The 15,643-nt window shown below is 37.4% G+C and overlaps 1 protein-coding gene across 5 annotated transcripts in view; it reads right to left on the bottom strand.

Moving 5' to 3' along the window:
- Nucleotides 1-11,130: 11,130 nt before the first annotated feature.
- Nucleotides 11,131-15,643, bottom strand: part of exoc6b (exocyst complex component 6B) — an 80,418-nt gene continuing 75,905 nt past the window's right edge. For all 5 annotated transcript variants that reach the window (XM_043243864.1, XM_043243859.1, XM_043243860.1 and 2 more), the window contains one exon: nt 11,131-12,984. In XM_043243864.1, the coding sequence (XP_043099799.1) occupies nt 12,858-12,984 (127 nt within the window). In that variant the 3' untranslated portion in view covers nt 11,131-12,857. The remainder of the gene's footprint in view (nt 12,985-15,643) is intronic.

Here is a 15,643-nt window from a genome sequence, read left to right as displayed (position 1 = left end):
GAGCATCGCAGACCAGAACTCCGAGCTCCAGCTGTTTCGCTCACTCTCTCTAGGTCTGCTACCCGAGGCGCGCAGCTGATGCGCAGGATGAGAGAGGAGGGGATGCTCCTCGGATGTTCTGTTTGCTTGTTTGGAACCTAAAGATTCTCATGACGTTAGAAAGGACGCGTTTAAATATAGTTGCTCGTCTTTTCGCTTAAAAGATGAATGCGACGAGGTCTCGAGAGCGTGCCTATATGAGTTTAAACCGTCCATTGATTTCTTCAGTCCGTTCGATCTTACGCATTCTCTCCCTTATGCCTATGCTTTTGCTTTTCTATCTGTTTTGAGCCAAAGTAAACCCGTCCCGGGTTTGCACTGCGAAATGCAAGGGATTTCTGTCTTTTTATGATATTTTCATAAGACATTCTTTCGCTCACGCTGTCTGCCGCTGTCAACCTGGACGCGTCTCTCAACGTTACACTGCCGCCTAGCGGAGACGGACGGAACTTTTCAGACTCGGATTCCAGCGCACGCTGCAAATCGTGCATATAACTTAACATTTTCAAACGTGGGATAAAAAAATAAGACCGAAATATTCCCTTACTGAATCACATCAAATAAACTATTTTCATGTTACTGTATAAAAAAAAGTTTAAGCAGTGCACTTAGAATTAAGAGGTGTAGTTGTTCTGAACAAAATTATTTGGATGTACTATACATTTTTTCATCCGAGAAAAGCACAGCTTAAAGAGTAAGCAGGTTCACATCTTGATGAACTCTTGTTTGATGTGAGAGAATTAGCAGTGACGCAAGGTCCTGAGGGGCCTGGAATTACCAGATTTATTCCAGAAGCCTATTAAAGTGGATGAGTTGAAGGTGCTGGTTGATTCATGAAATGTTGCTTTGGGGATTTGTAATACAATGCATACAATGCACACAGAGTCCAAATTCAAGTTACTGAAAGGAAGAGCAAGTTACAATATTTTGATTAGAGCTTTCTGGGGAATAACGTTCACCTATAAATCCTACACTGTAAAAATGTGTAGGTAAAACTTGCAAATTAGACTTCAAAGGAATAGCTCAGCTAAAACTGAAAATTTACTCAAAACTGATTCGCCCTCAGGACATCCAAAATGTGAAGGAGTTTGTTTCTTCACCAGAGCAGATTTTGACATTATATCACTAGCTCGCCAGTGGATCCACTGATGTGAATGGGTTTCGTCAGAATGAGTTCGAACAGCTGATAAAAACATCACACAATCCACAAGTAATTCACTCATTTGAAATTAAACGCTAGATGTTTGTAAGAAACAAATTCATTATTTTAATTATAACCCACAGATTAAGGACAAAGTCTAGAATCCATAATAATTCATCACCTGTTGATGAATCCTTTTTTCAGAATCTACCACCATGTATCTGTGCATACATCTGTCCTGATTCAGACTAGATTACTTTTTACTTCCAAAGAATATTATGGGCAAATGGCACATTTGTGAACACCTTTTCTCAATAATCTTGTGGATTATTTATGGATTGTGGCGATGCCTTTAACATCCATTATACTGACGGCACCTATTAAATGCAGAGGATTCATCAGATCTACTATTTCTTTAAAGTTTATACAGGCGAAGTGTATAGGCACATATCTGATATACACTGACCTTGAGACCTTGTGACACAGCATTACTGCCATTGAATAAGCATTACACAGTTCAGAGTAGGCTTACATACACATACGCTGATGTTGGAACAACGCTGTTAAATAAGATAACCAACATTAACACCGTTTCAAACTGAGGTCACAGGAAATGAAAGAGGGGTGAGACCGAATTAATACACACCTATCTCACACACACAAAACTGTAGTATATAGATTCCATATTATACAAAAAAACATTGACTTCCTGTTGAGGACACGTTCAGTGAGTGTAACATGACTCACTGGTGCTATTCAAACACAATGAATCCATTCTGAGTTGGCTCACAGTAATAAAGGAAATGACAGTGGAAATAAGGTACAGTGACTAATCACCATTAGGGCCACACACACGATTAAAGGATAAATCAAACCCACAAGTTTTCAAATCATATACAAATAAAACCGTTAAAGGGAATGTTTCCACAGACACACATCCCAGAACTAATCAATAATGATCCACTTTTCCATAAAGTGATTAACGCTGCTCACGTATATTTACCAATGTAAACAAGACTTCAATTCCCAAGAAGAACAAGCTCTGATGAATCATTTGCTGTTCTTTCTTTTGAACGACTACAAGTTCAGGTGATGAGAGAGAGCGAGCATTATCAGCCGTCACCGATTCCTCAAACTGAGTTATATATGACAGATACTACATAGCAGGTAGACCGTTATCTGAATATCATCAGCGTATCCCAATTCGCTTTGATTACACAGACCACAGCCGGAATATAAGGGTCATCGGGAGGTCTGATGGCTTTCAGCTGCTAATCTGGTTTGCATTACAGCTAGTGGACGCAGTTTAGCCACAACAGTTTACAGTACATTACCTGATATAGAGGCTGAATCATTGTGTTTTGCCTATAAAAATCAAGCCAGGTCATTTCCAATGTTTCCAAAGCCCATTTTAAGACTTTGTCGTATGTATAAACGTAACCAAACCTCATCAAACTGTCGCCCTGGAACCAATAGAACATTAGCACTGTCTTAAGGAGACGAGGTGAATGAGAGTGTAAGAACACCAGCAAGTTTCTCTGGTGTTGTCACTCAATGAAAATCCTGTACTTTCCCTTCCATTAGTGAGAAGAGGCACATGGCATCTCTCCTTTAATGGGAAGCACATCATCACTGACAAAGATGTACTATAAAGCAAACTCCAGGCAACTGATAATGTCAGTCCAATTGTACAGTAAATAGATTAGCTTGGATTATGGGTAATTAGTCATTTAAGACTGTGGTCTCCATATAAACCATCTCAGAGACACAAGTATTAAACTTCTGCCAATAATTCCATACGATTTTCAGTTAGCTGCCTAGTTCTTGTAGTGTAGTGTAGCATGTAGTGTATGTAGTGTATTACAAGTGTAGTGTATTGTAGTGTGCTACATGTAGTGAATCAGCACTATATAGAAAAAGTACAGAGACAATCTGCATATTTTCTGCAGTCAGAGCTGAAGGATTTCAAGGAAAATCACAATATATGATGGATAGTACAGTGTTTTAAAATCAGACTATGATTTCATATAGTCATATATGTTTGGTATTTTTAGCATTTTTTTAAAACTATTTGTTTTCATTTGTAATGCATCTCTTCATAATAATTGCTCTTTGAAGAATTAGAAAGTGCGGTAGTGCGTGATCCTCAATTGTTTAACGCATGATGCCTACTTTTTTCCTCTATAAACATTTACAAAGCCAGCAAGTGTATGTTGACTAGTGTTTGAAAACCTGTTTATATTGTATTCTAGCATTATTGCATGACTCATCATATTAAATGTCATGAAATGGGAACAGATGAGCAAGGTCATTCTGAGAGAGGCCATGAAACATCATCAAAAAATATAGCTCACTGTCATAATTTAGTCACCCTTGACACTCAAAACTTGTATGACTTTCTTTTTTTTGTGGAATAAATTTTGGTCTCTACAATTTTTTTACAGAAGGAATGAGAACGGGGGCTGTCAATCTCCAGAAAAATAATAAAAATACACCATACATTTCAAAAATATGGTCCATGCAACTTGTGTTATACATTTCAAACTTCAACATGCCACTAGAGATGAATTTCATCTGTAAATAACACCTTGGCCTTTGTACTACTGTAATGCATTGCTTAAGAAGACTCAGGATATGGTGCATTACATTTCCGACACTTTAATAGCACTGTCAAAGAACTATAAATAATGCCTTTAAAGATCCTTCATGTGTAGCTGTGTAGCACCTGCCACAATTAATCAGTGAACTCTGTAAAGAGGTTAACGGCTTGTTTTGGTGTCCTTATGTCAACTGAATAAACGCAATTAGGCACAAAAGCCAGATTTGAAGAGACTTGGACCCAGAATTCTGTACAACAGGAATGGCGCATAAATTGAAACCGAAACTAACTGGGCATAAAAACTACTGGAACATGCATGTAACACAAATGCAGCATCTCGAGTCGCAAGCATAGTTCAAAAGGACATGTGTGCCCCACACTGACTCAAAACCAAGGTTGCCTCAAGGTCCATCTGGGGTCGATTCAACAACAAGATGCAGAAAGTGTGTTTCACATTAACACTGTCAAGTTGTTTCTCATGTCCTCTTGTCACCCGGAGCTTGTTTTGGGAATATTGAATTACTTTGTTCTTTGCCTCCTAAAAGGAATATTTGAACGTAGCTTGTTTGGTAGGTAGGAAAATGGATATGTAAAATATTGTCACAAATATGAGGATGAGGGGTCAGGGTGTCCGATGTTTTGTTTTTGGCTCTTATCTCAGATCTGATCAGAAAAAAAACTAGCGTAACATTATTTTCGATCTAGGATCCAGTGTGGCAGGAAGTCAGGTACGCTTTACTCGCTGTGCTAGCTTCTGGGAGTTTCCAGGCAGAAGCAGAAAACCCGAGAGTAGAGCTGCAGTGATTCACTGAATGAAACAATGGAAAGACAAGGTCAAATGAGGTGGGAGAGACAGGCGAATGAAAACAGGTGAGTATGTTGTAGGCATACAAGAGAAAGAGAAACTTACTGTAAACAACTGGCAGCTGTGTTTACCAGAAATTTACAGTATTACAAGATGGCATAGTGCTGCCTGTACAACCTATACCTGTATATATAAGTGATATAATGACAACATTCCAGCTACTTGGACTAACACAAATATCAATATACCCAAATATTGATATACCTTTAAATATAACAATATATACTGTAAATTGGATGAGAGTTCATAAAACATGTCCATATATAGATACTCTAGATGTGTAGATGAGTCATACACACAACAACAGAACAGCATCAGGGAAACAAACACAATGTTAAAATTACAAAATAAATATGAACTAAACAAAATAAAAAATACCTAAACAAAAATAACACTAAACAAAACATACCATAAACACATAATGATACGTTCATTATTTAATGTTTTTTCTCTGTAATTCATTGTGTTTATTTGCACAAAAATGTTAGTATTTTTTTAGCATTTACAATTGTTCATGTGGTAAGGTAACTAATTTATAACTAATAACATTTTTATAGTGTTTTCTGTGAGAGTAAATTAAACAGATGACAAATCAATATAAATCAATGAAATTTACAATTGAAAGATTACTGATTAATGACAAGAACAAAAAAAAAAAGATGTTGTTTGCAATAGTTGCATATTATTTTTCCTAAGGAAAATGAGTGAAAAATCTGAGCGGGATAAACAGTCCTAAATTTTGTTATTGAAAATTGTTAAACTGTTGATGAGCAGCTGGCCAACTCAAGTAAAACATTACATTTTGTAACTATAGCTAACAATCCACAACACCTGCTAAACTTTAACTTTAACTTGAGCACTTTATATAAATTCTATATTTTATAATTTACCTATAAAAATGTCAGCGAAGTGTGAGAGGGTTTTCTCAAGTGGGAAAACCCTGCTCTGGATTGTTTAGATAGGTCTGTTCCTCTGAAGGCACATGTGTATCAGCTTGTTTTCTGGGAAACGAGAATCACTCTGGTATTAGCAAATTATTGATAACTTTATGTGGCAAAATCCCGAACGTCTACGCACCTCTTCACTTTGGGAAAGCAAGAACATTTGTGACCTGCTACTCAACAACATATCCCTGCACCTCAAAACAGATGGAGAAAAGAAGAAACAGATGAGGGACAAATGACTATATTCTTAGGAATCCCCTTCAGTTTTACTGTAAGAATGTGACAGAATATCTAAGACAGGAATCAATGGGCTAAAATCCTTCTCAGGGTTTATGCTTAGAAGGCTAGTATTATTAAATTCTTCCATATTAAAACTCCAATAATAAAAGACCTCCAACAAGTAAAATAATAACAAATAGCTGAATAATGACAAATATTTAATATTGTCAGGATGACAGAACACAGTATGTTTGAAACATGTTTGGTCACTGTTTGCTTTTCTTAACCTAGCCAGCATATGCTCTTGTTTTGTTTCTGTCAGATCACCTGCCTTGCAAACATCTGAGAGTAAAACGGAAAGACCGTAACTGAAGTGACTCTGAAGTGGGCAGACATATGGAGACCACAATCCCACAGAAGAGTCAATGTCTCAGAAGACAACTCAGTGACTCAGTATTTCACACCTATTTTTAGATGCACAACGCTAAACTGAAAGCCTGAAAATCTGAGAGAAATGTTGCTGCAATGATTTTCCAGGATCAACAAGGATCCTGATCCAGAAACAAGCCCCTATTTGGGCAAATCTATTCAAACAGTGTTTACACCAACTGAGGTCATATTGTGAACCAAAGAGACCAGCTACGCTATTGAAAGCAATCATCTGTATATCTCCGAGACCTCCTGTAGCTCTAACCCCCAACACACCTCAACCTGAGCTAATTTTCAGACTCACTAGAAACTTCCAGCTTACAAGTGTTTTGGAGCTACAGGCGGCGTTGCCAATTTTGGCAAATTCCCCACCCATGTTGATTATTTTTAGAATAGAAAATCCGACCTAAGTTCTCATCTTGACCAATCATCTACATTAATTTTCATACAGATAAGTGAATTTGCCATTATGATGTCATCTGGTGACATTTACCTACTAGTTTTAGCTACTTTCAATTGAAAGCATTTGGCAACACGGGACCAAATCTCTAGAAGTAGACATGAGATCAAAAAATCTTGCTATGGCAAAAAGCTGAGCATTTAGACATGTTTTATTATGATTAGTGTTGAAAACTATTTTTTAGGATTCTATGAGTAATTTTGGTATAAATAGCAGTTTAAGGAGGAAAAAACAAGCCCTTTTGACATACCCTTCAGCTTTGGCATGAAATCTCTGAATCGAAATTGCTGTTGAAACCCTAAATCGCATTTTTTTCTTGAGGAGCAGAGGTTTTGATTTCAGGTCAAGCGTCTAAAATAGAGATATCAGCATTTGGACAGTAACAGGACCCAAAAGAATCTGACAACCAAGGGAGTCCAAATCTAATCTAACCTAAATTCCTAGCAACTACATTCCAAAGCAGTCATTCAATCCAATTTTGTCTAACCAATTTTGTCTAAAAGAGGGAAGAATCAAAATGCCAGGTCCCTTGTCTCTAGCATCAGCTGTAATGGATAATATGCGGTTTAGGTTTTCCAGTACTTTTTTTTATTATAGTCAAAAACAGGTTCCTCATTTACCCCCTGCTTTATATCCATGTAGGAAAACAACTGAAAACATGACAAGAGATGTTTTTGAAGAAAATGAGCGTTACTCAATAAAATACGGAGGCGTGACATTGCAAAAATGAAGAGAGCAAGCATCTTGATGCCAGGAGTGCAGGCAATATGCGAAGATGCCTGAAAACAGAGCCTTCTATGCAATTGAAGACTTTTGATTCTCAGAATCTTAAACAAATTAGTTTGTTCAGTAAACTGATGCTAAAGCCATCCGAAGCAGACAAAGTATATTATTTATGGCCATATTGTAGATTTTCTGCACAAAGTGTGTTAACTAAGAGGAAAACGTGGAGTGATTGAGCGGTTAGATGGATGGAGATGGATGGCTCAATGATAACCCCCACTACCCACTGGCTTTGTGGGGGCCAGTGCTATTAGCATGTCCATGTAACAATAAATCGGCAACCCCATACACACACACAAACCCTCGGTGCTTCACAGCAATGATAGATGGGCCCCTTCAGGTCTGTGTAGGAACAGGGGTGTGTGTCGCTGTCAGTGTCCAAATTAAACCCGAGCCCCTCCCAGAATCCCTCCCTAACACCTTGACTGAAGGGGAGGACACACAGAGAGAACACAGAGGAAGCCAGAGTTTTGTTTCCGTAACCTTTGACTCCCGGAGCCCATCAATAACCTCCCAGCAAGACTGAGAGAGGGAGGGTGGGCTGCCATCCATCTTCATTGGAGGAGAGGAGAACGTGCGCTCGCTGTCTCTCCTCTCTTCCCCTGTCACTCCATCTTCTCCCACACTCTCGCTTCACTTTCACTCACAACCTTTTGTCTCGTCGGTTCTCTCTCCTTTAGCGTTCGGGTTGTCTCCAGTGAATCTTGATGCTGATGTACAGGAAATCATATATACAAATCGGACTGGTTGTGATTTTCACTTCAACAAAAATAAACAGAACCAAATTCAAAATGACTGAAAGACTTCACTCAAATAATTTTAAACATTTATTATAATTTCCTTATAAGTTAAAAGCATTTGTGTTGCTTAATATGTTGTGGAAATATACATTTCTTTAAAAAAAAAAAGGAATATTTTTTTCATAGAACTTTTTATGAACAATTTAAAAGTCTACTTTTGATTTAATTGAACATTATTGCTTAATAAAAATAACATTTTCACGTAATTTTTTTATCATGTTATCCTCAGGTCTTACACTAAAAGCAGGGGAACAGGCAACAGTAGGCTCTGATGCACATAAACCACTTACGTTTTCCTAATTAATGTTAAGGTGCTTATTTGACACATTGCTGACTTATTCCACACGATCAGTTTAATAATCAGTTTTATTTTTACACTGTGGTTCAGCCACCTCAATGCAAAAATAAGTAGGCTATCAACATCAAATACAGCTTTGATCAGTTTGCAGAGTGATTGCTGGTCACTGTCCTGGTACTGAACAGATAAACCGCGGCATAGAGAGAAAGAGACAGACTCAGATTAGTTCACAGATCACCATATTTTCATAATCAGTCAGATACGAAGCCATGGCAGACACTATGCAAACATCGAGCCACTGTTCTTCCCTCTTCAGCGTTTTCATCTGACCCATTTGCAAACACACTCACAGATTTTAACAATAACTTATATAAAGGCATATAAACACGCAGGCTATTTTTAACACTCTTCCGTAAGAGACAAAGATCAATGGGTGACATGCTATCAGCCCTCGCCATCACTTGCAAACTGCTTTTATCGGTTTCATGCCTTTTTTTTTTTTTCCTTTTCTGTTCTGGGCAAATGTTTATTCTACGCTCCCCTGCACGCTATATTGTCTCACCGGATATCGAGCCTATAGTGACCTCATCTGCTCCGAACACACAAAACAAGGCCACTTTTACTTAATATATTCAATGTCTTTCCTAATGCCAGTTAGTAAAACAAATATTTCTTAAAGCGAATTCATTATCAGATGTCAAAAACGCTGTTTCACAATGAAACTCCATTCAGGGGATTCTGTAAGAAAAAAAAATTGCTCAGTATACGATTTAGTTATTAGGAGTTAGGAAGTTGCACGGTGTCATTATTAAACAAATTAGTATTAAACAGTATTAAAAATGAGTAAATTAAAAAATGCGATATAAAAAGGTATTTATAATAACTCATAATTTGCCAATTATTCCCTAAATGTGCACGCAGAAGAGCGCAATCTGCAATGAAGACATTTTCTCAGTGTCTTGTGAAATACATTATCTGTTTCATCGTGATGTGTTTTTGTAGCACTACCCGGGAGATCGCAACATCTGTTGAAGCAAGAGATACATCTGTTTCTGGCAGATCATCCGTCTTCTTCTTCTTTGTAATGGCCCATTTGAGGACACAGGACAATCTTTTTGTTCTGCTAAAAACAACATGCAAATGTGAAGCCTGATCTTGATCACATCTTCTGTCATCTCTTTCCTTCTCTCCAACGCTCAAATCTTTAACCAAACATAGCTGATAGGGTATGTAACAAATGTAAAAGTCTTTACTGTGAAGAAGCGTCTCTGTTGATTTTTTTTTTTTTTTACTGCTTTTTTATATATATATATATATATATATATATATATATATATATATATATATATATATATATATATATATTTATACAGTATATCATATCTGGTATTTTAGCTCAGGCTTAAAAAGTGATACTCAGCTTTATAAAAACATAGGTTCCCACTTCTTTTCTCTATTCTTTGAGCGGCCCTTGGCTCGGAAAGGGTTAAATAACTGAATCAATGAGAATGAACGTGACTTAAAGTCTTAAACTAACACTGGAAGTGAAGTCACCGTTATCCGTGGACGACCAGCATAAAATTACAGCCTATTGAATTGTCCTAGAAAACTGTCCAAGAGGACTACATCACCAAATTCCCTCACCATGGGTTATATGACAAAAAGTATAAATCATTCAAGCAAGTCCTTTATCTCAGACCGTAAGAAGAAACAATTAATCTTCAGTTTTACATTTGGCTCAAAAGGGCCGTAACTGCCAGTAACTTCCGAACTCCACCATCGGTCCCGGGGCGCTGAGATGGGCAGTAGGAGGCAGGATTCATCATCCGGTTATAAGCTGGCACTGCTCGGTTCCTGAACCCCAACAAAAAGACTGTCGCGCTCAAATGAGCCCCAAAAGATTTGTTTTGCCCAGCTTGCTCAAAACATGTGGGAGATCAACAGACCCGGAGGGCCACGGTGTCTCGTCTGAGAGGATGAAGGAAAATGTTTGTGGTGTGGTCACAGTTCAGTAACGTTCTCCACACAAGACATAAATGCTGGTGGCAGGGGGCATCTCTTGCTGCATGATGGGACAGTGATCGCACAAAATTGGATAAGGCAGGTTTTGTGCCACAATGAAAAGGCGGAAGATGGAGGAAAGGAAAGAGTTCTAGGTCATCTGAGGTCTCGTCAAAAAGTCATGGACCACTGTACTCCTCCACTGCATTGCTTTCATAAAAACATTTTGAGGCTATCAGAGCCACTGAGCTGTGGTTAGTGCACATCTGGACACGTGTTGTTAACTTAAACTTGACGAAGTAAAATTAAATATCAAATTAAATGCTACCTAGGCAACAAAGTGGAATAAAGTACACTGAAGTAATAAAATCACTGAAATTAAACAGGTGCAAATTAAAGCTAAACATTTCAACTAAAATTAAAAAGAAAATCTTAAAAATAAAATAAAAACATTTTAGAATACTGTAATAGCATAAACCCTCTCAAGAGAGTGTTCCCGAGCAGAAAGTGCAGTTAATATACAAAAACAATATAAAAAAACCCCACACATCCTTGATTTATTACTTGTTTGCATTTGCTGAATTTATTAGTATTGTAATATTCATTAGTGGTTTAATAAAACAATTTGTACAGTGCATCTCTCTGGAGTCAGTATTGTATTCTCTACAATCAGAGCTGTCTGCTAAGGCTGAATGTTTTAATGCACGCTCGCTTTCACACACCAGCACATGTTCATGCACTGGTCATGCGCCCAAGACCAGGTGCTGTGTGGGAAGAAAAAAAACAAAACAAAAAAAAACACACACACACAATCAATTACAGGCATGGAAAAAATTGAAGGCACAGACTGAATCCAGAAGACAGCTCAAAATAATTTGACATGGCGCACATTCCGTCCCTAAAAATGAAAAATTCCCTTTATGGTTTAATGGTTTTGCATCCATTGTAAGGGAACAGGTTTCAAACGCACATCTTTTGTGCCAGTGAAAATGGAAACGAAAAAAAAAGCAAACTCCCTTTAAACACAACAATCTCTGCTACCTAAAACTCTCAGGTCAATTTCAAAAGAAATAAGAAATATTGCACCCTCATTCCTATCAGAGAAAATATCAAAGTTATGGGAAGACGACACTGCTTAAATACTAAAAGCAATTATATTAGGATTTAATGTACAGCGGTGTGACTGTGTAAATGTGCTGACATTAGCCTGCTCTAGAATGTTCCTCTACCTTACACATCTTCAGTCAGTTTTGGCATTGAATGCTGGCTGATATATTTGCAATTAATGAATACGAGAGACAAACGCCTCTATTCTGCATATTTGAAGTATGGTCGAAAAAAACACAGAACCTAACCTTAACCTGGCCATTTTCATGACAATAGTAAATGAATCCTCTCCAAAACTGCCACACAGCGGTTGTTCTTTAAGGTATTAAGCTTGTAACAGACGAAAGCTGAAGCATGTCTAGTATACAATTACTACACATGAAAGATTGAACAAGGGCAGTAACTAGATTCCCTGTATTGAGAACTTCCCTCATTATAACCAGCGCTCAGGTGAACCCTTGACCCATCTGAGATCATTCAGTTTCTCACAAATCTTAAAGTAATAGTTTTTCCAAAACGCTAATTCTATCATCATTTATCCACATGTTGCTGCAGACCTGTATGTTTTTCTCTGTAGAACACAAAAGAAAATATTATTTGGCCACCAAACAGTTTTGGCTATCATTTTGACTTCCAATGTATCAACATAATAATTACATTAATATCATCTTTTGTGTTCCATAGAAAGGTTTGGAATAAAGGGAAGGTGAGTACATTTTTAGCTCTTTAAATTTTATCTGTTAGAAATTACGACAGCAATATTTAAGTCTAGTTAGTGTTCCAATTTCCTTTAACTTTGCACCAATATCCACATTACAGTATAAATGTAGTCGTAAAATTCAAAAATGGGATAACACTTCAGAACTATTGTAAAGGAAAACAGTCCTTTTTGTAAGACGCTCAAGACAATAAAAGGCAACCAAATCCAGCTTTAAAGAGCAAAATGTGATTTGTTGTCCTTGTGTTTAGGTAGTCACATAGGAAGACGTGGATACCATATCACGCAGGCACGGGATGGTTTAGCAGGTGCACCTTTCAGAAAGGTTTATATGTGCATGTTAGCGCAAGTGTCTGTGTGGGAATACGTCCAACTAATGGAGGAGTGCGAGAGCAGTCCCCGCAGCCTGGTGGCGGTTCATCGTGACGTGGGGCCACGTGCTGATTTGAGCTTCTCAGGCCTGGTTGGTGGCGATGAGATTTCTCAGCTGTTTGACAACGGTGTCTATGAGCTTCTGCTTGTCTCGTTCGTTTTTACGGAACTGAGCAAACATGTTGTTCTTGCGGCTGGTGTCCTTCATCCTGCACAAAATGAATGAAGCATAAGAGAGCGTTAGATTACAAAAAATGTTTTAATTAATTGGTTTCTTCCACTTGGACACTCACATATACTCAGAAATAAATGCTTGCATCAGCGCATCAGAAGAAATCACAGGAAGCCTAGCCAAACCAAATTCGTCATTCATATGAGCTGAGATGAATATAAAACAAGAGGGCCACTTAAACTAAACATGTCGGTCACAGGGTGCTGCACCGCTAAGGAGCTCGAGGAAGGGCACAGAGTTTCGCTGAGTGGTTAAGAAAGTCGCTCCATGCAGGAGCCTTGCAGCATGGAGGCTCCAATGAGCCTGCTCACTTTCCTGCCACAAACGCTTCTAAGTAGGCTGGAGATCATTGAGCCGATGCCTGCACATTCCACTCATTCACAACCAGACAAATTGTGGCCAAGCTCTCGGAGTTTGACAAAATACTGAAGTGACCCATCATCATTAAGGAAAAAAAAACAATACATACAATTATTCTATTCTGCGTAGTCTGTAGCTTTCCCTAATTGTGGAAAATAGTATTTTTTTTTTTTTTTAAACTTGACATTTTTTAAGCTAATCATCAACAAAAACCTATGGGGTTGTAATTTTTTTTTAAACGATTCTGAAAGAAGTCTCTTATAATCACCAAGGCTGCATTTATATAATCACCATTGATAAAATGGTAATATTGCAAAATATTATTATTTGTTTCGATACATTTTAAAATCTAATTTACTTAAAATGGCAAAGCAATTTTCAGCAGCCATTACTGTCTTCAGTGTCACATAGTGCTTCCGAAACACTGATTTAGTGCTCTAAAAACATTCCTTATTGGATATGACATTTTTGTGGAATCCATGGAGATGTTTTTTTATAATTCTTACATGAATAGAAATGTGAAGAGAACAGAACAGAATTTAAATAGTAATCTCTTGTAATAAAATAAATCTTTCTTAAATTTTATTTCACATCGTCTTACTGTGACTGTTCTAAATACAAATATTAATTTTCTGATTGAAAATTTTTGAACAGCAGTGTACATACACTCCTAAACAAAATCTTAAGACAAGGGGAAAAATTACACGTCTTCATATTTCATGCTGGTGGATTGTAACCAGGTTGTAAGTACTGCTTCAAATGGCAATAGAAGAAACAGGACCAAGAGACCAAAAAATAGACAAGTAGGCAATTTATTAAAAAACTGCATTTAAACTTAAAAAGGCTGTTCACCGGATGATCAAAAGTTTAAGACCATAGCCTTCAAAAAAAAAGTTCAAATCTGCACAAAAATATGGTTTTCATGTCATTGTTCTTCAGGCAGTAACACTGTCATGATTTCCTGACGACAAAAAGTCTTTCTGTCTTTGAGTTTGGCAGGATTGTTGAAGCAAATGCTCTGAAAACACGCTATCAATGCTGAGGTTAAACTCAGTAAAACACTAATTTCACTATTCCTAAAAGATCCTGAGAGTGATGGGACAAAAAATTAAAATTGTAGAACCAAAATAGATCAGGGGAAGACACAGGATGGTTCAAAAGAGCAACTATATTCTCCTGGAAAAAGTCCTTCATCAGGAGGTTGTTGTGAACTAAAGATCCATTATTCCACTGAAAGAAAAAGCACACCAGATCATGATGGAGCCTCCTCCTCCATGTAGAAAACATCTTCAGTAGGATCTATTTGACATACCAGTAACATTGGAAGCTATCAGGACTGTCCAGGCTAAATTTTTCTCAGAGAATAAAGCTTTATTCCACCTTTCAATGTCCCATGTTTGTTGCTCCTTTGCAAATTACAAATGGGCAAGTTTGTGTCATTGGAGGATATGTGGACTTTAAGGACGTTTTCTGTTCTTGAAACCTTTTTCTCACAAATGCTGTCTTATCATTATTGGGCTGCAGTCAGCATCAGTAAGGGCCTTTGGGTCGATGATCAGCCTCTGGGGGTTGGGGGTTGGGTTTGGTCTACCACATGACATTTTTTGACCCATAACTTTTAATAATAATAATTTTTTTTAAACCTGGCTGTGATGGCATTGTGAGTGTGCCTCAACAGTCCTGCCACACTCAAAGACAGACAGACTTCTTTTTGTCTTTGCCATCAGGAAATCATGAGTGTTACTGCCTAAAGAACAATGACATGAAAGCCAAATTTTTGTGCAGATTTTAACTTTTTATGGCTATGGTCTTTTGATCAGCTGACGAACAGCCTGTTAGAGTTTAAATGCAGTTTTTTAATAAATTGCCTATTCTCTATTTTTTGTCTCTTGATCCTGTTCCCTCTATGGCCTTTTCGAAGCAGTACTTACAACCTGGTTACAATCCACCAACAGTAATGTTTGCCCGGTCTTATGATTTTGTTCAGGGCTGTACATATATAATTTTAAAAGGCTAAAAAGCCTAAACTTTTTTCTTTAACCTTGTTTTTTTTTTTTTTTTTTTTTACAAGGAACCATTTAAATTTACTTTCATGAACTTCAGGGAAACCATAAAATACTACAAAGTTTAGAATATGGGCCTTATGAATACACAATTCAAGTTAGAAATATTGCTGAAGAGATAGTCAATCTGTTATCACCACAGGACCAAATCAACTCGCTCTACTTCTGTCAACTCATCCTGTGAGTCTTATTCGCTAGAAGTATTAGGCAAGA

This window comes from Puntigrus tetrazona, chromosome 7 (assembly GCF_018831695.1).
Source record: "Puntigrus tetrazona isolate hp1 chromosome 7, ASM1883169v1, whole genome shotgun sequence".
Taxonomy (NCBI): domain Eukaryota; kingdom Metazoa; phylum Chordata; class Actinopteri; order Cypriniformes; family Cyprinidae; genus Puntigrus; species Puntigrus tetrazona.
This window is presented reverse-complemented; position numbering and strand designations above follow the sequence as displayed.